Source organism: Salmo trutta, chromosome 31 (assembly GCF_901001165.1).
Source record: "Salmo trutta chromosome 31, fSalTru1.1, whole genome shotgun sequence".
NCBI lineage: Eukaryota > Metazoa > Chordata > Actinopteri > Salmoniformes > Salmonidae > Salmo > Salmo trutta.
Genome location: NC_042987.1, coordinates 14378675 through 14405073, shown reverse-complemented (window position 1 = coordinate 14405073; position 26399 = coordinate 14378675). Strand labels below are relative to the sequence as shown.

The 26399-nt window shown below is 38.2% G+C and overlaps 1 protein-coding gene across 9 annotated transcripts in view; it reads right to left on the bottom strand.

The window, feature by feature from the left end:
• Positions 1-5298: 5298 nt before the first annotated feature.
• st18 (ST18 C2H2C-type zinc finger transcription factor) overlaps positions 5299-26399 on the bottom strand; it is a 41406-nt gene continuing 20305 nt past the window's right edge. For 6 of the 9 annotated variants that reach the window (XM_029725361.1, XM_029725369.1, XM_029725366.1 and 3 more), the window contains 17 exons: positions 22710-23507; positions 21508-21642; positions 20003-20093; positions 19808-19900; positions 17195-17484; positions 16359-16573; positions 13918-14160; positions 13287-13399; positions 12487-12549; positions 12044-12112; positions 11167-11229; positions 10795-10875; positions 8755-8979; positions 8477-8565; positions 8195-8298; positions 7962-8108; positions 5299-7663 (listed from right to left, as the gene is read on the bottom strand). In XM_029725361.1, coding sequence (XP_029581221.1) covers positions 7523-7663; positions 7962-8108; positions 8195-8298; positions 8477-8565; positions 8755-8979; positions 10795-10875; positions 11167-11229; positions 12044-12112; positions 12487-12549; positions 13287-13399; positions 13918-14160; positions 16359-16573; positions 17195-17484; positions 19808-19900; positions 20003-20093; positions 21508-21642; positions 22710-23507 — 2960 coding nt within the window. In that variant the 3' untranslated portion in view covers positions 5299-7522. The remainder of the gene's footprint in view (positions 7664-7961; positions 8109-8194; positions 8299-8476; positions 8566-8754; positions 8980-10794; positions 10876-11166; positions 11230-12043; positions 12113-12486; positions 12550-13286; positions 13400-13917; positions 14161-16358; positions 16574-17194; positions 17485-19807; positions 19901-20002; positions 20094-21507; positions 21643-22709; positions 23508-26399) is intronic. The other 3 variants (XM_029725363.1, XM_029725364.1, XM_029725362.1) reach the window with 3 other exon arrangements.

Genomic DNA, 26399 nt, shown 5'->3' with positions numbered 1-26399 from the left:
CTTTCATCACATTCCCAGTGGGCCAGAAGTTTACATACACTCAATTAGTATTTGGTAGCATTGCCTTTAAATTGTTTAACTTGTGTCAAACATTTCGGGTAGCCTTCCACAAGCTTCCCACAATAAGTTGGGTGAATTTTGGCCCATTCCTCCTGACAGAGCTAGTGTAACTGAGTCAGGTTTGGTCGCATTGCCTTTAAATTGTTTAACTTGGGTCGCACAAGCTCGCACAAGCTTTTTCAGTTCTGCCCACAAATTTTCTATTGGATTGAGGTCAGGGCTTTGTGATGGCCACTCCAATATCTTGACTTTGTTGTCCTTAAGCCATTTTGCCACAACTTTGGAAGTATGCTTGGGGTCATTGTCCATTTGGAAGACCATTTGCGACCAAGCTTTAACTTCCTGACTGATGTCTTGAGATGTTGCTTTAATATATGTTTAACGGCACAGTCAACTTAGTGTACGTAAACTTCTGACCCACTGGAATTGTGATACAGTGAATTATAAGTGAAATAATCTGTCTGTAAACAATTGTTGGAAAAAGTACTTGCCAAAGCTATAGTTTGTTAACAAGAAATTTGTGGAGTGGTTGAAAAACGAGTTTTAATGACTCAAACCTAAGTGTATGTAAACTTCCGACTTCAACTGTATATATATAACATCCTATTGGTTGCAAGAATTGTATAATCATTTAAATTGAAACGTTTTTGAATCTGGGTGTCATTTTGTGTATCAGTTCATAAACCATGTGCCATGGAATCAGTATATTGAAAATCTCCTCCCAACTATTTTGCAACATGTATGGTGGCGTTGTCCATTTTTTGGGCCTTAAATGAAACTGGTATACTTTTTTATTTATCACAATTTTCTTTAGACAATTTTGGTTTTAATGCAAGGCCGACAGACGCTCCTTACCTTCTCCCCCTTCCACGTTGCCTCCTCTATTTTTGCGGTAATGCTGCAGTTTGTTGTAATTTTGGATAGAGCACACATTTCCATATATTTTGTGTGACATAACTCCACCAGTCCAATTTATGATATAATTTTCAACGGTTATACAAGGTTTTTAATATTTTTTCCAAAAATAATGATTTTTAAAAAATCAATTACTATATTTGAGTTTAACCATAGTATTTGTTGTAATATTTATTCTGGCTTTTCTGATGGATTAATGTGAAATTGCAACCAGCTGTCTATGGCTTGTTTTAAAAAGCAATATTTTGGAGATTATTTCATTTTCAAATAACCGAAAGTGAGAGGTTGTAATCTGAATGAAGGGAAAAAGCCCATTCTTGAACACGGAGTGAGACATCCTTCCTAATGTGCTAGAGAACCAGTTCGGATTTAAGTATAGTTTTTGTATGATTGAAGCCTTAAGTGAGAGGTCCAATGCTTTCATATTTAATCATTTCTGCCCTTCAAATTCATATTTATTATATAAATAGGTGTGTTTAGTTTAATTTTGTCTAGCTTGTTGTTCCAAATGAAGTGGAATATTTGTTGCTCATATAATTTAAAAAACAACTTGTTAAGTGTAGTAAGGGCCATAAGTAAATAGGTAAACTGGGATATGACTAAATACTGAATCACAGGGATTATTCCACAAATAGACAGGTGTTGTCCTTTCCATGGAAGCAAGATCTTATCTAATTTGGCTGACTTTCTATTAAAATGTATTGTAGTGAGAGTATGCACAGAGTACAGAGTATGTCCACTTCACAGTCAGACCATTTTATTGGTAAATTACACGGTAATGTAAAAGTTGAATTTATCCAATACATAGCTATCCAATACGTATTATACTGCACTTATCATAATTCGGTTGTAATCCAGAGAGGTTAGATACATTATCTAGATAATCTATGAGGCTGTGCAGGGATCCAAATTGCAGATTTAAAAGAAAACATTAATCGTCAGTGTACAATGACACCTTTGTCCTGGATTTCTAGCCCCTTGATATTATTGTTGGATCTAATTTTAATAGCTAACATTTCAATGGTCATAATAAATAGATATGCCGATAGGGGACAACCTTGTTTTACTCCTCTTGACAATTTAATACTTTCTGAGAAGTAGCCATTATTTACTATTTTACACCTGGGGTCACTGTACATAACTTTAACCCATTCTCCTAAATTAAAATAGTCCACGCATTTATGTATAAATTCCAATTGTACTTTATCAAAGGCCTTTTCAAAGTCAGCCATGAATACCAGGCCTGGTTTCCCAGATTTTTCATAGTGTTCTATTGCTTCCAGTACATGTCTTATATTATCTCCAATGTAAAAAAAACCTGTCTGATTAGGATGAAAAATATCCGACACTTTTTTAAATTCTATACGCTATGTATTTTGCTAGAATAATGGCTCACAACACTGAAGTGTAAGGGGTATCCAGTTTTTCAGGTGGACTGGAACTTTATATTTACCACCTGGGTCCTGTTTCAGTAATAGTGAAATCCGATATTCTTGCTTGAGTATCTGATAGTCTACCATATTTATAGGAGTGGTTAAAATATGTTAATAACGGACCTTTGAGTACATCGAAAATATTTGATGTACCTCAACTGGTATGCCATACAGCCCTGGAGTTTTCCTGGACTTGAAGGCCTTAATTGCATCTAGAAGTTCCTCCTCTGTAATTAGGCCTTCCCATTAGTATTTATGTACAGCTGTTAATTTTACACCATTAACAGAAACATCCTTACAATAAACGTGTTAGTGGAGATGGATGAGACTGAAATAAAAAAATGTGCTTAAAGTATTTTGTTTCCTCTTTCAAAATATTGTTTTGGATGACTCTGTTATTTGTAACAAGTTTCTGTAAAAAAAAATGGTAGCATTTCTATGTGTAAATGAGAACTTGTTCTCAACTTGCCTACCTGGTTAAATAAAGGTGAAATAAAATTAAAAAAAATAAAAAATGTTGAAGATTAAAAAATAATTTAGTGCATTTTGCCCCATACTCCTTCCAGTTCGCTTTATTTTTATAATTTATTACACTTTTATAATAAATTCCTCTTCTTTTTGTTTTTCCTCTAACTTATTCTGTGCCTCTATGTTACAGTTTTTATTGATATCTACCTGTACTGTTAGTTCCTCCATTTCCTTTGTTAAAATGACCTCTATTGACCTAAATTGTTTTTGTTTTAAAGATGAGTATTGAATTGCATGGCCTCTAAAGGCGCATTTAAAAGTGTCCCATACAAATAGAGGATCTGCTGTACCTATGTTATGTTGGAAAAGATCAGTTACAAATTCTTGGTTAAAAACAAGTTGTCATCCAGTATGCTTTGATTACATTTCCAATATCCTCGCCCTAACTGAAATTCTGTAAGAGTAATGTGTATACCAATTATTTGATGGTTCGACCACATCCTGTCCCCTATCAACACTCCTCTAACTTTTGGTGCCAACAAAAATGACATAAGAAAGTAGTCTCGCCGGCTAGCTTGATTGAGCCTTGATTGAGCCTCCGCCATGAATACTTATGTAAATGTAATATTTCTGGTGTTTTTATGTTGTTGTTATAAATTAGCAGACATTTCTAAAAACCTGTTGTTGATTTGTCATTATGGGGTATTGTGTGTAGAAAATGTGGAAAAAGTCAAGGTGTCTGAATAATTTCAGAATGCACTGTACATTAGGATCAAATAGCCACAGTAACCTACTTGGCTACTCGTAAAACTATAACTTAAAGCGGGTACAGCCTCAGTGCTCACAGTAGACAAGCGCTGGAAGTTGCACAGAATTTTCACAATGTTCAAGTTTGCGCTCAACAGACCTGAAATTCTCCCAGTGCCAAAAGAAATTAGAGGGAACATTGCCCACTAGGTTTGCCTCCAAAAAGACAAACTAAAAGAAAAACCCACACCAATTTATTATAGAGAGCGCAAAAATAATATGGAGCAAAACAAAACTGGCGAAACACCAAAACTCAGGCTTCTTTCACACTAAGGTGGTTGAGCTGGAAATCGCACGTCAGCTGAAATGAGGTGTAGCTGGGGGCTCGTCCGGGATAAACCTACATCTATCTCAACATCAAAAGGATATGTGTAAAGCCAGTGATAAGTGTAAAGAAAATATTCAGTGTGATGTCTAAAACATAAAATTATGATGTTAGCCACAGACACAGTTGAGGCAGTTTGAACTAGAACTCTATATTTTAGTTTAATAGCAGCAAAACAATTGTCATAATAACTAATATTCTGAGTTGTGGATACAAACACAAGTACTGATATGGTTGCCATAACATAATAATACTGATGTGATAATAATGATCATCTCAAGGATGATCAATGGAAACAGGATGCACCTGAGCTCAATTTCGAGTCTCAAAGCAAAAGGTCTGAATACTTATGTAAATAAGGTATTTCTGTTTTTAATTTTTAATACATTTGCAAACATTTCTAAAAACCTGTTTTCGCTTTGTCATTATGGGGTATTGTGTGTAGATTGATGAGGAGTTTTTTTCTCATTTAATACATTTTAGAATTAAGGCTCTAAAGTAACAAACATAACAAAAAAAAGTTAAGGGGTCTGAATACTTTCCGAAGGCACTGTAAAGTGCTTTCATTTCCAAATGGTAAAACAGATATGTTTGAAAATACCCTGAAATAAAAGCTGACATTGTGTACTGTTGTCTAATATGACATTTTTTATCTCAAATCAATCAAAATTCTGGAGTATAGAGACAAATATTTGTTGAGGTTTTACTGTCCGAATACGCATGGAGGGGAGTGTAGCTGGCCTATACTTAGTTTTGATGAGGTGTGCTGAGATGAAAACTGCTAATCTGCTAACTGTATCTGGATGTCATGTAGTTTTAGCTAGTAAGCAACCTCATCATGAGGTGACAAGTTCAAATGGGTTGATTTGTAGTGCTTTCTGCTCTTGTACTCTCTCTTTGAAATCTATCACTGTTGTAGTCCCCCAGCTGCTTGGCAAGGCCTGCTCACTCACTCTATTTAGTCTCTGGCTTCATTCGAATGAACATACTGATACTCTTGTACAATTCTATGAGGATTGTCAATTGATTGAATGGGTTTCAATTAATATACATATCAGCAACCAAATTGTCAGCAATGCACAAAGAATAGTCCTATATACCTGTATTTTCCTACTTTCTCATCTGAGATGTCTTGTCTTATTGCAACTCACCACCAGGTGGCACAGGCTTGTCATCCTCAGGTATTGACTTCATGAAGCTACAGTGACAGTATGGGGAGGAAAGTGATCCAATGCACCAATATGGCAACACCAACATACTGTACTACATTACGTCTGAGAATCACACACAACCATTTAAAAAGTTTTATTTCTACCATACACAAACTGTACAACACAGCGCATATCTGCTTATGAAATAGCAAAAGTAATACTTTCGATTTACAAACTACTTGAACTGAAAAAGCATAACATTTGAATGAAAAAGGAAAGAAAATACAATACAGTTTCATCATACTAATATCATTCCACAAAAATCCAGTTCACATTACAAAACATCAAATACTAACAGGGAAAAATAAATATTCTTCACAAAACTTCCTGAGCAAACAATGTGTGGTATATGAATTAAATATTACGAATTATAAATAAATTAACACAATTATTAAGTTAAACAAAATGTTAAATGATTACATTTCTCAAGATTACAATTCTTTACAATGTGTTGAGTATTTGAATAACAGAAAGTATTTTTCTCAACAAGTGTCCTTAATTTGGCTATGTTTTGCAGATATGCACTTCTTCGAATTCTTCCTCAGGACATGTGTAGTAGGCCTAGTCAAACTCAATTTATTGTAACTTGATAGGACTATCAACCCATGCAAACTTCAAAATAATAACATTGTACTGTGACATCAAGAGCAATGCTCACAAACAAAGAAAGCGTCATCTTTCTCTGGAACCCCAGGGCAATAGAACTCAACTGAAATACAACAGAAAAAAAGTGAAAGTGCAACTGATTCACAACTCAATTTAAGAATAAATAAAACATAAACAATTGAAAACAAACAGTTAAGAACTAGCAATATCATTGTTTGTTTGTCCCTTTTTGCTTCAGGTAATAGTGATGAACTGAAAATCCAAATTATTGACAGTTTGCAAAATGATTGGCAGGTTCAAAATACATGCTGGCCCTAAAGAACCGTCAGTGATATTTACGCCACCAAGTGCCTTTTGGGGGATATTTTGAAATTGGTGTGACTACTGAAACCGAAATGCCACCGACCATCATTAAGTAATAATGAGCATACATTTTAAAAGGTGTCATAATAGTTGAACTCAGAGTAAATGTTTGTATGGTGGTGGTTCATTTCTTCTAACACCTTCCTCGCCATTTTTTTTCCATGCTGAAAATAAGTAAAAAGTAAAAAAAAAAAAGCACTAACACTTCTTAACCTGTGATACTTCAAGACCTGACTTTGAGATTACAGCTACTGAGACGATGCTTAAATATTTGAAATGGCATATAAACAGTCATTAAGAACATTTTCTCCTTTGAAAATAAGTGTACTGTATAATAAATTACACACCATCCACATAATACTGTCCTACCACAAAACAGAGAACTGTATATTTTATGTATTCATTTACACGTAGGCACATATATGCACACACAGTGTGTGCACAGAAGGCAGTTTAATATCTATATAATTTAAGAAAAAGAAAGACAATATCTTGTCAAAGTGGATTTATCAATTTTCTTAGTGCTGTCAGTTGCTCTATTCTAGCAACACACTCAAAGTTGAATTTGACATTCAGTTAATTGAATGAAATAAAACAATGTTGCATTTTGCTAAGAGCCAAACGCAACTCCCCAATTGCAGTCAACTTTTAACATATTGTTGAATTATGAGTGTACAGTACAGTAGCATTGCATTTTTGAGTCTTCATTTTGTCTTACCATACATTCAGGGTTGAATATTAAATAGAAATCGAAAGCAACAATTTAAAAAAAATTTGATTCTGGATTATTCTAGTAGAGTTCATGGGAGATCCAAATTGTTTTATTATAATCTGATCTGACATATAAATAAACCACCACTAGACGGCGAAAGAGAGCTATGATTAAAACTGGAATGTGCTTCAATGTAATATACAATTAGTCAAAGGATTTCAAATATTTAGCATTTTACAATCATAGAAATACAATTTAAAAAATGTTTAAATAAATACATTGATGAATAAAGATGATAAATAGCAATAACATAACAATGACAAAAAATAACAAATACAGATTTAAATCAAGCAAACCATACAAAATAATTAAGTGCAAGGGGGGTAGAAATCTCACCAGAAGTAACATGTCAAGTGAATACAGAAGCGTTAAAAAACATGAAAAATTATTTTCAGCTGGTAATTGTCTCAGTGCAATGTATTCAACTGTGAAATGTTGATACATTTCCCAAAGCTTTGTCTTATACATGCAACTAAGCCAGCACTGCACTCTCCAGGAAAAACACAGTCATCCAATACCATTATCCCAACTCAAAGATACCTCCTCTTGGTGGCTTGACAGCTTAAACGTGGATTCCCTTTATAGCCTGTTTGATATTATCCAAGAGAGCCTTACACTCGGGAGAGTAGTCGTGCTCCGAGTTGTTGTACATATCTGTTAATGTGTTCACATAGGCTTCGAAATTATGCTCACTTATGGGCCCCTGGAACACAAACATGTTCTAATATTAGTTCACAAACTGAAGCATATAGTGAGAATAGGAATTTAATACCACTATAGCAGGGTTTACCAAACTCGGTCCTCTGGACCCCAAGGGGTGCACGTTTTGGGTTTTTCCCTAACACTACACAGCTAATTCAAAACAGTGTAGTGTTTGGGCAAAAACCAAGACGCGCACCCCTCCCAAGGACCGAGTTTGGGAAATGCTGCACTATAGATAGAAATATGGTTCCAAAATGCTACACGTGCAAGTGGGGAGGTTCGGATGAGGACTACTGTACCATTTGAGGCAGTTGGATGTCTGTGAGACTGTTGATGAGAGCTTGGCTGAGGCGAGCTAACTCCTTCAGAAGGCTGTCGTTGTGCTGTTCAATCATTTTGTTCTCCTCCTCAATTGTCTTCAGGTTACATTCCATTGACGAAATCTGCTTTCAGGGAAGAGGAAAACTTGTCAAACTGAATCAGGCCGGAGTCCTTTGAAAACCATCATATCATCACAGATGTGGATATTTACCTGGGTCTGCAGTTGCATCATGTCAGCTTCTATTTTCAGGTTGGATTCATTCAGTTCCTTGATTTCATGATCCAAGTGTTGCATGTCATCGTCGTTGTCGACTCCTGTTGGGAAAATGGAGAGTACTCTTCTGAAGTTCAAACTAAACCTGCTACTGTGCTTCAGTGGATCAACTAGGAGGGGGTCTACACATACTTTGATGGTACTAAGAGGAACATTTCCATAAAATATATTATCCTGCCAAAGCATATACTGTATGTACAATACACCGCCGAGACTTACCACTGCTTGCTTTCAGTTTAATGGTCACCATCTCCTCTCCTGACATCTTCTTCTTGATACTTTGAGCATTAAGTGGGCATCCAGACAAACTATTTAGAAGTAAAATTCAAATTACAAAAAAATATTACCAACTCACAAATGTCAATCTCAAAGCTATTTAGTTGTTCAATGAGTGCGCCTTTAATTAAGGGTCAGTGATCAAGGATAGTAGTATCAATAGAAATGATAAACATTTCCCTGGAATCGTCCGGGACAAAATTGATGCGGTGCAACCTCACCTTCTATGGGTGACAAACACGTTATTGGCGTGTCCAAGGCCATTGCAGCCGGGCAAGGGACAGTGGGGCAGTTCCTGTTTGCAGGCCTTATTCCAGGGGAAGGGGAGGCCATTGATGGATGACTCGTTCTGCCTCTTGGCAGTGAGGGGGCAGCTCCCTGCACTGCGGTGAGATGTGTACTTCCCCGATGTGTGGCCCTGCCCATCACAACCTATCACTGGACACCTAGTAGGGAGACGAACAAGGGGTCTGTTCAGGAGGATTTTATGTTACAAAACATTCAGCTAGAAATGCATCGCATAGAACAGATATGATTATCTGTCCGATAGAATATGGAACTGTGTCAGGTCTATTAATTATATATCTACAACGTTCAGAATACACCCAGGAGTCTGTTACTATCTGATGTGCTCCCCTTATACTGCTAGTGGAGAGATTCATGTTGTCACACAGACTGTTGACAAAGTACAGAGTGCTGCTGTGAGAGACGTCTATTCTCATTCTGATGAGGCAGAGGAGAAAGATTATTGTCACCAGTAAGCTGTTTTTCCCTCAGAATAGTTTGGCAGTTCAGGCCATTTGATATGACAGATGTAGTAAATACAGTATGATCTGAGATATGTAAATCTATCGCTGTTTACAGTTTAGGTACAATGGAAATGTAAGTAGATCAAAATGCTGTCAACTGAGTTGCGACGACTTTACTTAACCTGTTAAACCACACATAATACATACATACATACTCAAACAAATCATTTGCACAGTTCATAAATATCCCTCACTAACTAGACCGGAAGAGTTGTCAAACCATTACGTTGATTAATCCAGTCAAATGCTGATTAAAAATGTATTCAACAAAACTGACAACAGGCTCAAGTAATCGTATCAACCAAGTTGCTAATCCACAAAAACTTTGGAATAATAAACACGTACAGTTTGATATAGCCTACATATACAGTGCTAGGTAGGTTATTGGTGGTTGTAATCGAAAAACATAAGCACAAGTCTTGTTGAATATTATTAAGAGTTATAAGGGTAATTACATTTTTCCAGCTCTGTTTTCTACAGGTCAGTAATGGAGTGACATGAATTACACATAATTGTCATGTATCCCGTCATGTGAAAGAATGTAATTTTGAGGGTTGCTGAACTCTTCCCTTATTGGTAAAGGTGAAAGGCAGGTTGAGATGGTACAAATGGAAGCAGAGCTAGCTTACAAACAGAGTACTACTGTAACGAAGCTTGTTGATGCACTTCGTTGTTCAGAGTACTGCTAGCACTTAGAGGACAAAACAACCCCATTACTTCCATCCATCCACACACCACAGGTAGATGTAAGGCACCATGACAATAGAAGCATGCCATAAGGCCTACAATTTACAATAATCTAGTAACATTACAGATGCACTACATGTAGGTAGATTCGAACTAGCAACCTTTCGGTTATTGGCCCAACGCTCTTACTGCTAGGCTACCTGTCGCTCCCCCGCCCTCTCTTAATGTGTATGCGATTTATTCCAGTCTAATTCCTAAGCTCTTGGCCCTGCATTAGTAATTAAAAAGAATGGGAAATCTGTGTCTGTCCAGATGTAGAAGTCAACAAGGTCTCATACATCTGACTTTGGATTTAAGCAGCAGCAGCAATCAATGACATTATTTTTTTAAGACCAATATCAGTTTTTCCAGAGACAACTGCATCTAGAATAATTCAGCTTTACATCAGTGAATCAAAGCTTTGTACCCGTACAGAAGTATGGGGGACCTGTAATAAACAATACACGATGATAAGGAAAACACTCACAAGAGAGTGATAAGACAACTCAAAAGTATTACAGTGTTTGAAACATGTATTATACACATGTTGTTAATCCTTGAAATATGATCTACTAATGATGGGCACAAAAACAATTTCCTTTTCATTTTTCTGGTATAATGACCTCTTAACAACAGGATGCAAGTATTTTCATTCATTGAGACAGCAATCATGTAGTCATGCCAGTAAAAAAATGGAAAACAACAATCATAAGAATAATCTCTTACTTCATTTCTTGGTCGTCTTTTTCATCTTTGTTTGGTGTAAGCTTCAAGCCTCCCTTTCTGGCACGTGGACATCCTGACAAACTACAAATGTTTAGAGACAATACGGTTTAACAATAATGAACACTAATTTAGGGCTAAAATCAAGCAAACTCTTCCATCAGTGATTCTCACAAAGCATGTCATTGAACACAACATTCTAAACAACAAAATCAGTTTTCAAGAATCAGTTAGGTGTCGTCAGAATCGTATCTTCTTGGATATGCAACAGTTTACCAAAAGTCAAAGATGAATAAATTCATAAAAATAAACAACAAGATTCAAACACATTTCTATGAATCAATTCAGTCATTCATGTCATCCAGTCTAGACTACCTTCTGTGTGAAGCATAATTCCCGGTCACGTGTCCAGATCCATCACATCCAAGTGTTGGGCACCTGCAGGTGGAGAGACAGACAAAACAGGTGAAACTCTGGAACAATTATATAATATTGAAATGCATAAAAAAAAGGAAGGCAAAGGGCCTTTATGAGGTCAGGAGATATACGGTACATTGCATTATGTACACTGAGTGTACAAAACATTAGGAACACAGGCTCTTTACATGACATAGACTGAACAGGTGAAAGCTATAATCCCTTATTGATGTCACCTGTTAAATCCATTTCAATCAGTGTAGATGAAGGGGAGGAAACAGGTTAAAGAAGGATTTTTAATCCATTGAGAGGGTGAATGGGCAAGACAAAAGATTTAAGTGCTTTTGAACGGGGTATGGTAGTTGGTACCAGGCGCACCGGTTCGAGTGTGTCAAGAACTGCAACGCTGCTGGGTTTTTTCATGCTAAACAATGTCCCATGTGTATCTAGAATGATCCACCACCCAAAGGACATCCAGCCAACGTGACACAACTGTGGAAAGAATTGAAGTCAACATCCCTGTGGAATGCTTTTGACTCCTTGTAGAGTCCATGCCACAACGAATTGAGGCTGTTCTGAGGGCAAAAGGGGCTGCAACTCAATATTAGGAAGGTGTTCTTAATGTTTTGTACACTCAGTGTATACAGCCTGGTCACACAAAGTGGAGAAAAGTCCAAATTCAATATAGTCAATGTATTGTATGACTAAAACAGCATGAGACCAGGTAGAATGTATAATGTAATCCAATAAAATAGTACAAAGTTGAGTGAGTGGATACAAACAGGTGAACTACTGGCTGGAAACAGTTGATGATGACTGAAAGGACAACGCGTACTTTAGTTCCTGAGAGTTGGCTGCCATCAGTGATTTGAGAGTCTTGTCAGCCAGGGGACACCCAGATACACTACAGACAGAGAATCCACACCAGAGAGTTATTACAATGAACCCTTTGATCATAGTTCAATTCAATTGAAGTCTGACAGTGATTGATATACTGTACAGTGCAATGTGGCAGAGAGGTCATCCTCTCCCAAACCATATGATAACCATTTGCATTGTCATCTTAAGTTTGTACAGTTGTTTTCTGTCCAACGTTTCAATACAATTACAAGTTAGTTTTAAATTACTTAAATTCCACAGCAACAATAAGGTTGCAACAAAATAAATAGTTTCATTTTCAGCAGCATATAATGCTGATCAACATGAAACAATCCACATAGTTCCTCTGAACCAGGCCTTACAGTATTTACTAGCTGGTGTTAACGAGTGTGTAATTACCTTCGATGTGACGCATAATTTCCTGTTACATGGCCACTACCGTCACAGCCGGGGGTAGGACAGCTGCAGAGAACACAACACTTAGTTAGACCATATTCTACAATACATGGACTTTCAATACAGTGTATTAACCTTTTTAACACGACGTTGAATTGTTATTAGTGGAATTGGAAGTGTGAAGTGTTAGTACAGCAGGAAATTTAGTAGAACATATTTTACTCCCGAACACATTCACTACAACAATGTCTCTGAAGGTGTTTATTTGGAGTGGCAGAAAGTTGTTCATTGAAAGGTGCTCACTTGGAAGATCTAATTGTTTTCTGTAAACTACTCAATCGTATCTAACCATAAAGTGAATCAAATCCCCAGAGCCAAACTCAAGAGAACATACAGAGTCTAACTACAAAGTCAAGAGTGGTAAACTGAGGACATACGGACATGTAAAAACTCACTTTTAACAAGATACATTTCCTCTCCACATGAACCTGCAGACATACCAGTCACAACGATATGTAATATATAATAGGTAACAATATAAGAGCTAATAATAGGATAGATCATGTCCAGTGCATTTCACTGAGCGTGTATTCAGTCACCCCACTTATAATATACTGCCCCATTTAAAAGGTCTGGTCGGGAATTACACTTTTGTTATTAATACTGACCATCTGTCAGCTGACCTTTTTAGAGGGAAATGCACATTATACACAGATGACTGAGCAAAGAAGCCTCAATATGTCAATTTCTCCCCTCATTGGACCCCCAGAATGAGCAGACCCGACATGTTTAACATGATATACCTCATCAGCTCTTTCTTAGCATCTCTTAAGAGCATCTTGGTCTTGGGGCTTAACATGCTTGCGTCTCCGGAGTAGCTCTGGTTCTCCAGAGAAGCTTCGTCAAAATCCTCCTGCTGAGAGACATATGTACGTTTCAAATGGACCCTTTTCACTATATCGTGCAATACTTTTGACCAGAGCCATGGACCCTAGTCAAAAGTAGCGTACTACATGAGAAATAGGGTGCCATTTCGGATGCAGTCTTAATAATAAAGTGTCTTTAAAAATCTGCTTAACATCCTGACTTCCTGTCTCAGTCTTGAGTTTTGAACATTATCAATGAAAACGTCCCACTTATTACTCTTAAAACACAAGCCTAGGGGTTAGGCGGTAAGGCTGAGGTATTACGCTTAAGGATACTTACAGTAAACCATACATCCATTTAAAGTCACATTTAATCCACACGGACAGTATTTATGACGTATATACTTGTGATGTAAAACATTTGGATTTACTTCCTCAAAGACTCTGTGTTCAGCGCCAGATGTTGTCGTTGGTGAGTTAATAACAGTACAAATGTCATGGCCTTTTAAATCAACAACAACCAGGAATACCAGCTGTGAGGAACACTCTCTTTAACAAGAGTTTTTACCTCTCTGTCGTGCATCATTTGTTGTGCTTTGCTGAAGTTGAGAGGTGTATCCCAGGCGTCTCTCTCACACAGGGAATGGTAGAAGGCAGGGCTGATGTGCACACTGCCGGCCTGCTTGAGAGTGGACTCAGGAGGGGACAGGGCAACGTCTCCCAAAGGCACCTTGGGTGGGGCATTCACCTCCCGACTTTTCTTCATACTCAGGTCCAGAGTGCCGTTCTCATCCACTTCTATGGGCATGTCCTAAATGAGAAGAAGTTCACAAGTCAGACTCTGTAATAGTCCGAAGGTAATTAACTTTTTTGAAATAGTCAACTGTCTTTAATAAAAAACATACAGGTATGCCAGTTTCATGGGAAATAAAAATATGTGGGTTATGAAGTTATGAAGATTGAAATTCATATATTTCCATGACATGCCTTAGCACCAACTACAATGCTTTAAGTGTGCGCCACTCTGAAAATGACAACTATAATTCCTGTGAGAAATAACTTGAATTGCACCTCAAATACACATTTACATGAAAATAAGACGCAGAGTGATTATCTAACACCGGGGTAAAGTGTGGTGTTAAGCCAGCATTAATTCTGTTGAACAAAATAATAATCGTTGCTTGGTGTGTAGTGTTTTTGTGGCAGCTGTGTAATCTATCTGTTTTCTAGGACACAAAACCAAGATGGCAGCTGGGGGGGTGCTGGTTTTAGGTCATCACCATTAAAACAAAAATTAAAAAGCTTAATGCAGCATACGTTTTCTCACTGACAGATGTGTTACTCATTCTGTGTTATGTGAAATGCTGGGCTGTGTGCTTCAGCTTTATAGGTTTTATAGTATTAAAAGTTTTACCTCATTAAATGCCGAAATACGGCCTATAAATGAAACCAATTATTCAACGCATATGTCCCATTAAAGCTATCCCCCATTATTTTTGTAACAAAAGAGAGCCTTTCAAATTAATTAAAGGGGATAATTTTCATGGACATTGCATGCGTGTGTGGCTGTCCATTTTAATTACGTCTGTGATGGTGACATGTCTGTAGCTAATCTCAATTGCATGAACTTTTCACATTGAGTTGTGATGCATTTTTGTTGCATTTGCATCACTGGTAGCCTACAGAGATACAACAAACATATGAGTTGCATGGGCCCATACAGTGTACTGTATGCTACATAAGTCCAATGCAGAAGAGCACAAATGATTAAGTTGCTAACACTGTTTTATTCATTCAGTGGGTTGGCACCTGGTACAGGACCACATTCTCAGCTCACCAAGCTGGGTTCTGTACTGTGTAGGTGTTGGAAACCTTGAATCATTTATCTATCAATATTCTGTCATAAATTACATAATGTAGAGAGGCCTTGTTTGGGTTTTGAGACATTAGCTGTTATGCTCAAACTTAATGCATAGGAAGGCCAAGTTTCAGTTCAGTTGAGAGTATTATGGTTTTCCACGTAGTGGACAGGGCAGTTGCTGTTTTTTCCCCCTCTAGAGATTATACAGGACCTGCACAAATGGGTCAAGTTTTAAACTAAACTGGTGCACATTTAATAAATCACTGAGATTTTGGTTTTGTGTGAATAAAAGATTTCAGCTAATGAGTCCTTCAGCTGATTGGTTTAATCCACTGAACTAGTTTTATAGGCCATCTGATAGAGACACAGCTTATCCTGGATAATATATTACTAAGCAAAAATATATTCCGCCATCTGCAGCATGCAAGATACACTTTCATACGGTTATACATTTTTACCATAAAAGTAGAAATCATATGCATGACCACATGTTTTACTTAAACTACAGAGTCTAATTGTAATTGAGAAATAAGGGTGTTTGTAACAGTTAGGAAGAGTTTGTGCATATATTATGACGTCATTTTGTGACAGTAAGGTTTTTGTTGGTTGTTCAGGCGCACAAAATTGTTTCTTGAGGCAAGCCGAAGTCAGTAACCGAAGTCTACGCCCCTTCGTCAGTGATTGGTCAACAGTAGGGATTCTTCAGTGAAGTCTTTGTTATCATTCAACGAGAGACGACTCATTTTCATGCACATTTTTTTATTTAGAAATACTGCACCAAACATCTTATTTAGAGGTAAAATTGAGCGACTAAGATCTCATCGGCAAAAAACATCAAAATTAATGACAGATTTCTTCGGTTATCTTTGATTAATTGTGACTATTACCATAAAAGTAGAAACTACAGAGTCTAATTGTAATTGAGAAATAAGGCTGATAGTATTTTTTTTCTTTTGATGTGATTATATAAATTTTCTTTTGTGTACATTAAAGCTTTATGGAAGGGAACCTCTTGTTTCCCTGCCACCAGAGACACGATCTCTTTGCCAAAAACAGTCCTTTTGATGTTTCTCCCTTTTTATACACAAATCAGAGTTGCTTTAAAATGACCCCATTAAATACCTTTCCAAGTGGTCTAATTTGATTACCTTTGTGGAGGATGCCAGGGGCCGGCCGGAGATGGAGATGGCCTCCATGTTGCTTCGGTAGCGGGTTGAGAGGTTGAGGATGGCGGTGGTGGCTGCGGTGTCTTGGAGCCCCTCACATCCCGGTTTGTAATGGGTGGGTGGGCTGTGCCGTCCGGGGTCAGGCGTGGGCAGGAGGTTGCCAGGGGCACCCAGGAAGCCAGTGTACTGTAGAGCTGCTAGATAACAGAACACACATTCAGCAAGTTACACAGAGATAGATACAGGAACAACTGATTATACTCACTATATTATGGTGCATCGTGCAACCAGCTATACATTTGCTGTTACTGTGTGGTTGCAATGGAATCAGTCTGTGCTTGAATAAATAAAGTCTGTGTTGATAAAACATGTATTTCTTGATAAAATGACAATTCTCTCAGGATCTGACAGATCTGTTAAAAACTATTTTTTTATTTCAAAAAAAATCCTACTAGCACTGACTTTGCTGATAGCTACTTTGTGAAAAAATGTACTTACTACGACTAAGATACATGGTTGTCCCACCTAGCTACCTTAAGATGAATGCACTAACTGTAAGTCGCTCTGGATAAGAGCGTCTGCTAAATGACTAAACTGTAAATGTAAGCAATACTAAACAAGCATGATTGTCTTGTTTACAGGAACCTTGTGAGTGTGTTGCATACTCATAGTTTGGATGTTGTCTGACCATTTATGGGCTGCACATTTGTGGCAGAAGATGAGCGACACTTGCACATTAAATCACAAGCACATTTAATGTGGCTTGACACATGCCCCCCCCCCCCCCCCCGGAATCAAATAAAATGTGCGAAACTCACAGTCAGGGAAGTGTGAAGGAGAGATTTTTTGGTCCTGGTTGGGTGCCATCAGAGGTTGTTTGCCGAAGACCTGTGCATCAAAGCTGGCGTAATCAAAGCGGATCTTGCTGTACTTGTCCATGTCCTTGGTGAGGTTGGCTTGCAAGGCGGCGGTGACAGGATGGTGATGGGCGAACCTGTAGCTGTACTGGTTGAACTCCAACTTCTTCATGAGGGGGCCGAGAGGTCTGGTTGGAGAAGAATCCAAGAAGACGAGGTGTTGTTGTTGGATTTGATGAGGAGAGTGGCTACTGTATGTGTCAAATAAAGTGCATGTAAGGAACTAGGAAATTGACACATATAGTGGCAAGAAAAAGTCTGTGAACCCTTTGGAATTCCCTGGACTTCTGCATAAATTGGTCATAAAATGTAATCTGATCTTCATCTAAGTCACAACAATAGACAATCACACAAACAATTATACATTTTCATGTCTTTATTGAACACACCGTTTCAACATTCACTGTGCAGGTTGGAAAAAAACATGTGAACCCTTGGATTTAATAACTGGTTGACCCATCTTTGGCAGCAATAACCTCAACCAAACGTTTTCTGTAGTTGCGGATCAGACCTGCGCAATGGTCAGGAGGAATTTTGGATCATTCCTCTTTACAAAACTCTTTCAGTTCAGCAATATTCTTGGGATGTCTGGTGTGAACCTCTCTCTTGAGGTCATACCACAGCATCTCAATCGGGTTGAGGTCAGGACTGACTGGGCCACACCAGAAGGAGTATTTTCTTCTGTTGAAGCCATTCTGTTGTTGATTTACTTCTGTCTTTTGGGTCATTGTCCTGTTGCATCACCAAGTTCTGTTGAGCTTCAATTGGCGGACAGATAGCCTTACATTCTCCTGCAAAATGTCTTGATAAACGTGGGAATTCATTTTTGTCGATGATAGCGAGCTGTCCAGGCCCTGAGGCAGCAAAGCAGCTCCAAACCATGATGCTCCCTTCACCATACTTTACAGTTGGGATGAGGTTTTGATGGTGTGCTGTGCCTTTTTTTTCTCCACACATAGTGTTGTGTGTTCCTTCCAAACAACCCAACTTTAGTTAAATCTGTCCACAGAATATTTTGCCAGTAGCGCTGTGGAACATCCAGATGCTCTTTTGCGAACTTCAGACGTGCAGCAATGTTTTTTTTGGACAGCAGTGGCTTCTTCCGTGGTGTCCTCCCATGAACACCATTCTTGTTTAGTGTTTTGCGTATCGTTGACCCGTCAACAGAGATGTTAGCATGTTCCAGAGATTTCTGTAAATCTTTAGGTGACACTCTAGGATTCTTCTTAACCTCATTGAGCATTCTGCACTGTGCTCTTGCAGTCATCTTTGCAGGACGGTCACTCCTAGGGAGTGTAGCAACAGTGCTGAACTTTCTCCATTTATAGACAATTTGTCTTACTGTGGACTGATGAACATCGAGGCTTTTAGAGATACTTTTTTTAACCCTTTCCAGCTTTATGCAAGCCCACAATTCTTAAACGTGGGTCTTCTGAGATCTCTGTTGTTCGAGGCATGGTTCACATCAGGCAATGCTTCTTGTGAATAGCAAACTCAAATGTTGTTGAGTGTTTTTTATAAGGCAGGGCAGCTCTAACCAACATCTCCAATCTCGTCTCAATGATTGTACTCCAGGTTAGCTGACTCCTGACTCCAATTAGCTTTTGGAGAAGTCATTAGCCTAGGGTTTCACATACTTTCCCCAACCTACACTGTGAATGTTTAAATGATGTATTCAATATAGACAAGAAAATGCAATAATTTGTGTGTTATTAGTTTAAGCAGACTGTGCGTGTCTGTTGTTGTGAGTTAGATGAAGATCCGATCTTATTTTATAACCAATTTATGCAGAAATGCAGATCATTCCAAAGGGTTCACATACTTTTTCTTGCCACTGTACATGCACATTATGCACAACATGCCGTGGAAGAGGTGGTGGTGATTGTGGAAGTAATAGAACATTGAATAATATCAATACGAGGTGGTTGTGAAGGAATGGACATGGTGTCGTTTGAATCATATAGTGATATCAACGTCTTCTTCCTGGATTGTGGGGATCTGATCTGTATTGTACGTTATCACACAGGCATGTTGCCCAACTAATTCATTTTGTATGAGTAGGCAGTCTGCCTGTCATTTCTCTTCAGGGAACAAAGGGTTCTTATGCTCTGCGTCTCTAATAGGGAGAATCTCATGGGACCTTAGCCCATTGCTTAAGAACAAATGATACTGAGAAACCATATCTGTGATGCTTTGCTAGGCTATATATTGTCATTCCTTTTACAATACACTGACTGGATAAACTGGACACGATACTGTAAATGTTAATCAGCATAGCTCCTGCTTTGATATGATATTGATAGTCAACGAGCACAAACACTGTTTTATATCAAAGGGACTATGCTCTCAGAATAAATGTTTTATAGTATAGTTTTCAATGTCTCATCGGTTTACTGTCATCATAATGTATGTCCACATGCGCTTCAATAATCGTCAACAGTCTGAGTGACAATACTGCAATATTACAGCTTTAACATGTGTTATAACATACATTCTCAGTCCATGTGATTTTACCTGGACAATCGTTCTGGTGCTTGTCTGCATTTGGGGCTCTCCTCTTGAGGTTTGGAGACTTTCACTGCAGCAGCAATGGGGCAGCCTGAGAGACTGGAGGAGGAGGAATAGGAGGAAATCAAACCCATTAGTCTGACATTGAACCTGTCTATGTACAGTTTGTCATTTTTAATAGGTTAGTCCTGCAGGCTGTACCTCCGGTGGGTGCTACGATTGCTGTTTACATGGCCTCTTCCTGTGCACCCGGGAGTAGGACACTTGAGGACGTTTTCATGCATGGCCAGGACTGGGGACAGACAGGAGAGGAGAGGGCCAGTAGGTGAAACAGTAGGGTTAGTAGCAGGAGAGCTGTACTGTACATCAGTGGTGAATATACTGCATCAGCGGTGACATCATTTAGAGTAGGCATAGGAGTCATAGGAGTGCCAAGAGTTAACATAATTAACAGACATGAGAAGACAGGAAAAGAATCAAGTTGAAAACTATAGGCATACATTCGGCTTGTTCATTTCTTGATAATTTTATTCAATTAACACATTGCTTATGTACTGACATCAGAAAGAAACCATGGTTATAGTGCACAGATCCTTTGAAGACACAAGCATCTCTAACTAACACTGTTCCCATTGTCAGTGCACTGTGTGTTGGTTGCATAATGTAAATACCTTAGTGGAAATAAGACTATAACAAGAAAGCGCTGATATTTTTTTCATAAAACATTGTCATTGTTGGAGTTCCACTCGGTATCCTTGGAAACTTTTATTTTCTGTACATATTTTCCAATTAGTTTGCTGGTTTTGTCTATTTATTTTTGAATACAGAGTTAGTAACCCCTTTGATTTGCAAACACTGCCTCTGGTCTAAGAGCACATGCTTTCATATTGAACAAAATGTAATTGCTTTTTATGTTCCTTTTGTAACATCAGTGTTTAATGTTGGATGTTTATTATGTTACATTGAAATGACTAAATCACAGCCAATAAAAAAGCCTTTTCAATATTCAGAAATTATAAGTAAACTCCAAGTTCCTAGGTGACAACAAGTATTATTTTTCTATTTGCATGATTCTATAAATGGAAATGTAGAGATGCCCTTCAATCAAAGAGTTTCTGCAACTACAGATCTTAATTTGACCACCTTGTTGCAGGAAATGTTAAACTTGCAGTGCATTTGAGGTTTATAAATGCATCTGTAATTTCCACTTTCAAATTTCAGACTTGATTTTCCCTTACGAAAAATGCATCAACCCCCACAAAAATGGCCTTCATTATAATCCACATAATAATTCACATGTCCTGTTGTTCCAGGATTACTGTCCTGCTGTAGCAAATTGGCTCAAATTAAGATCCTACATCTGTATTTGATAACTTCATGATTTCGTTCGAACATCAGAACTTATTTCATGATTGATAACAACATCTCATTCTATTCTATTCTATGTGTACATGCTTGTGTATGTATGATGTATACAGCAGGTGTCTATATGACGGCAGGGGGTGGCAGTGTAGCCTAGTGGTTAGAGTGTTGGACTAGTAACCGAAAGGTTGCAAGTTCAAATCCCTGAGCTGATAAGGTACAAATCTGTCATTCTGCCCCTGAACAAGGCAGTTAACCCACTGTTCCTAGGCTGTTGTTGAAAATAAGAATTTGTTCTTAACTGACTTGCCTAGATTAAATAACAGTAAAATTCAAAAACTTACTCTCTGGGGGAACTCTGACTTTGTGGGGACAGCCAGACAGACTCCGGTGGTGGGGGTACAAACCAGTGACGTGGCCAGTTCCGTCACACCCAGGGGTGGGACACCTAATATCCTTCTTGTCTGGCCGTGGAGAGTCTGGGAGGAGACAATCAGCATTGACATTCACATATACTGTACATAGGCATACATAACGTCACCTTTAAGAATGTTGCAGTATCATTCTTAACATGCTTTATAACCTTCCTTACCACACAAACAAAGGTTCATTAAAAAGTATTTTGGAAATATTGTCTTAGCTAATGAACCTAATTTAATTTGATTAAACTTGTAGAGGTTTTCTTGCATGAATGTTCCTCGAAAATGTATTTTAAGTGAGATTCTGGGAATTGCTAAGTGGAAACACACTTAAATACTGAAGCTACAGGGCTATAGATATACAGTAGCTACATAGAAACTTACAGATTGCAGGACAGTATCATGCAAAGAGCTAGACACTTTTTGCAAAATGCTTCTTTTAATCTGTCATTTTAGTTAAGGCTTCCAGTTCAACACAGGGCATTCATTTCTTAATGCCCATCCATCGAAAGATTACATCTGGGATTACACATTAGGCTTCAGTCATTTGAAGAATCAGTGGAAAACATGAGGGGTACTTTGGGTGGATTTAAGAGTTATGGTCATGGTTAAATATCCAGATGATTCCTATCAAAATCCAATTTTCTGAGTAGTAGCAATTCCATCAGAAGATTTTTTATTTTTTTTATTTTAGTCTGTTTATTTATTACTTCATTTGTTGCCAAAATGTTTTTAGTACTTAAGAGGATTTTTACCCTGCTCCTCCCTCCGATTTCCCCCTCGGAATATGGTTCTTTTATTATTTTTATGTTTCGAAGAGCCTCATTATTAAAATCACAAGAGGTCTGAAACGTACTAGATAAACATGCATAATCATGTCTGCTGCGTACTTCTTTTATGCCCACTACTCTTCATTACAATAAGCGCAATATTCACTGTATGTAGTTCTATTGTGCTCAAGTTTCTGAAATAGTACCCAAACAAAAACAGAGAAAGGGCTTAAAGAAAAGGGTCCTCTCTGTCATCACGTTGATAAAGCCTGTTGTGAAAAAAACGTAAACCTGATAAAATAGCAAAAATCTTGAATTGACAAAGAAATAAGACATATTCAAATCTATTATCCATACCTTTGCATCCATGATAGCTCACCCTGGAGTTCACATCCAGTAGCCTTTGGTGCCTCCTCTCATTGGTCATCTGCTCCAGTAGGAACCTGTCCATCTCCCTGTAGGCGTTGTGGATGACATGCCTCTGCTCTGACTGCAGGACCATGGCCTGCTCCAGGAGGCTCAGGTTCACCCTCCCTCTGTCCCTGTCTCTGTCTCCTCTGTCTCTGTCCATCTCCAGGCCCAGCGGTCTCTCCATCTCTTGCAGGCCCAGCGCCCAGGCCTCCAGCTGGGGAGACCTCTCCACCTCTGGCTCCCCCTCACTGTCCTCCTCACTGGGGGTTGGTCGGTAGAGCCGCAGGGCCCCTGTCTGGAAGGGGCCTACTCTGCCCATGTTGTACCCCCTCAGGTCCGAGTCAGGATTGTCGTCTCTCATGTGTTGGTGGCCGTTCCTGCCCAATGGGTGTCCTTCTCTGGTGGTGTCTTTGGAGGGGCTGCTGATGGAGCCGTTCACCCTGGCAGAATGAGACAGGGACAGAGGCTCCCACTCGGCTTTCCGGCTGTCCCCGTATGGGCTTTTACGTGGCGAGGAACTGCAAGTCATACTCATCCTGTCCTGACTTTGGTCTTCTTCTTCCTCTTCTTCTTGGTTTCGTTCCTCCACCTCTTCATCTTCCAGAGTTTCCGAGGCGGCAACCTCCTCACGGAGAGAGTCATCAGTCACCACTTCAGACCATCCAAAGGAATCATGGGGTTTTGTTATTGAGTCCTGGCAGCCATTTATGTTGGGCACTTCATTAAGCGTATCTTGGCAACCATCTAAGAAACAAAGTAGGAGCAAAGAGAGTAAAAAACGATGCTGTCAGTTTTGAATCAATTGTTCATGTTAAGGCCATGCTTTTCCGAGAACATTTGTCTGGGCAGAGAGAGTAACAATTTGTATGTCCCCATTTGAGCTTAGTTAGAATGTTTAGCAGAGACATTCAACGCACACTTCATGACCGTTTTCATGTCTTGTAGTATTAAATGACTGTTAAGAGGATTGACAAATCAAATATGTAATGAAAATAATAATAGTATGGACAGGACAGCAACTGCAAGATTATGCTGCAATTCCTCAAGTACGTCAGAGATAATACATGAGACACTTATTTTGGCTAGTTGAACATGAAACCTAGAGATAAAGAAAAAGATTGTCTTCGTCTTCTTTAAAATCTCCAATCAGAATACAACAACTTGATATGGATTAAGACGGACCAGATTATGACAGAGATTTAGCCTACATCGCTTGTGACACTGAACATCAGTTTTAAGTAGTTATTAGGTGTAAGCTAAGCAGGGCTTTATGATTTTTAGATATTAACGTGTAGTCGTTCGTATACAACTCATTTAAGAAACCATATTTATATGTAAGCATAAGAACCAAGAAAGTGGCGAAAATGTCAGTGAAAAATATAAAATAAATATTCCATTGTTTTCCTCTTCTTTTCCATTCTTTAATTACATTTTTTTCAATATGTCATTATGTGGAGTGCACCTAGTAATTTATTTTTATATTGATTCTTTACTAAACAGTTTTAAAAGAAAGCTTTTAAATTGTTTACCAGTGGACATTTTTATTGACATATCAAAATGTTTAATGTATCCCAGGACTGTGAGTAATGGTCAAATATTTGACAATTCATTTTCTGGTTTCCAGCTTAGTCAGTTTAAGTGGAACTGACAGGAAAGCTAGGCCTCTTAGTTCCCCAAAATGCATTTTAAATGACACTTTATTTTAGTAACACCCCTGATTATATTAATATTAACTCATGGTCAATGATTAACAATGGCAAGCTATCATCTGGATTGATTCGATGAAATCTCTTTTGATCCTCCAAATCATTTAAACTTATATTCTGTGCTAAAGCTCTTTGGTAAGGCCATAAGGGTTTTTACTTCATAAATCATAAGTAGGCTGTACTGTACTGAGTAGATCTATCCTCTTAAGTGGCTAGACGTCATGGACCAAACTACAAGTAGCCCACAGAGAATGGAATGAGAGGGATCCAATTGGTTGATGATAGATTTGGGAATAATTTAGGATGCATATAGGCTACGTAGGCTTGTAAGTGGATTCCGCTGAGGATGATATAGACATGATCAAACAGATACAACTCGTCATTATAGTCAGGCCACAGTACAAAACATAATCCCACAAAAAAAGAAAAGCTGCTAAATGCAGGAAGTGTTATCTGGAAACGGACCTTTGGCAAAAAAAGAAACTGGCTTTTGTTTTGAAGCATATGATTTTAGGTTGTGCAAATGTAGGTAAATGTATTGAATATAATACAGGACAGGTCAAAACATACCAGCAGCAGAGCAAGAAGTTGAATGAAATTGACTTGATGAAACTCCTTTTTAGACGCAACCCCACAAAATATCAAGCTGGATTTTGCAACGCAAAACGTGGCTAATAATCTCTTTGTTGTTAGAGACATTTCTTTCGAAACAGAGGCATACAAATAGCAGCCTGGCCAAAGAGTAAAAGTCAGTTATGCTTAGCTACAATTAGCAGAGCAGACAAAAAAAGTACTTATTTTTGTCCAGATGGATGACACACAGTGAGAGAAGTGCAGTGGAAAAGAGACTGCACTTGGATCCCTCCTGTGGTTTGTGTATTGGAACAGGTGAACAGTTTGTACTCCAGAATAGCCATTACCGGCGCTCTGCAGCAGGGTTGGAGCTTGGCTGGAGTTGAACGCAATGCGGCTCGACCAAATGAGAGGCTTATTTTTCCCTCTTTTTGTTATGAACTGCAGATATGAACAGTATCCCGCTGTTACATTCTTATTGCTTGTTCTATCCACTTGAACTGTCACAATCTTTTCACATAAAATAGCCCCGGACCAGATTGTGACAAAATTATATTTACAAATGTATGTAGATCAATGTTAACCACCCAATGTGCAGTCATTTGTTTGTGTTGCCTGACTTTTGATACATGTTCACTGTATTTTATAGGGCTTGCTGTTGGCAAGGGCCCTATTTTGATTTTAAAAAAACATATATACTTTTCTTGATTAAAATGTTATAATGCAGTCGGAAAGTAGTGGTGACTGAATGCAGACACATAAAAGCTCTGCTTGAAATGCAAACAGACCATGAGAGGGAGGTATATGAACAAAGAAAGTTATCAGAGGGGGAAAAAACGGATGGCAAAGCTAGTGCAAAAAGGGTTACGATAATTGTAATGTTATATGAACCCCAGAAACAAATAAATTCCATTTCCAATGAATCTGCACAATTCATTGAGCTACTCTCTTGGTCCATTTAACTACCCACATGTGTACTATAATGAGCTGTAGACATTATGCCTAATTATGTATATTTGGACTGTGTTAGAGGGCCTAACAAAAGCTTTCGAAGGGGACAATTACGTTTGTTGCTTAGTTACATCGTTAAAAATATACCAAATAAGTGCAGATTATAGTGGGTGAGAATGCATGTGTAAACCATGGATATTGTGGCCAAAATGCTCAAAATTCAATTCATTAGGAAATAGAAATGTTTTGCTTTTGGAGGGGGACAATGTTTTTAAATGAAATAAACACAAATATTTCCTTAAGTCGTTGAGTACGTAGCTTGGGCTTAGTATCTCCTGACAAATGAGCACCAGTGTATTCTATTCTATTGCATCAGCGACATTGGTTTTATAAGAACATGTTTAGG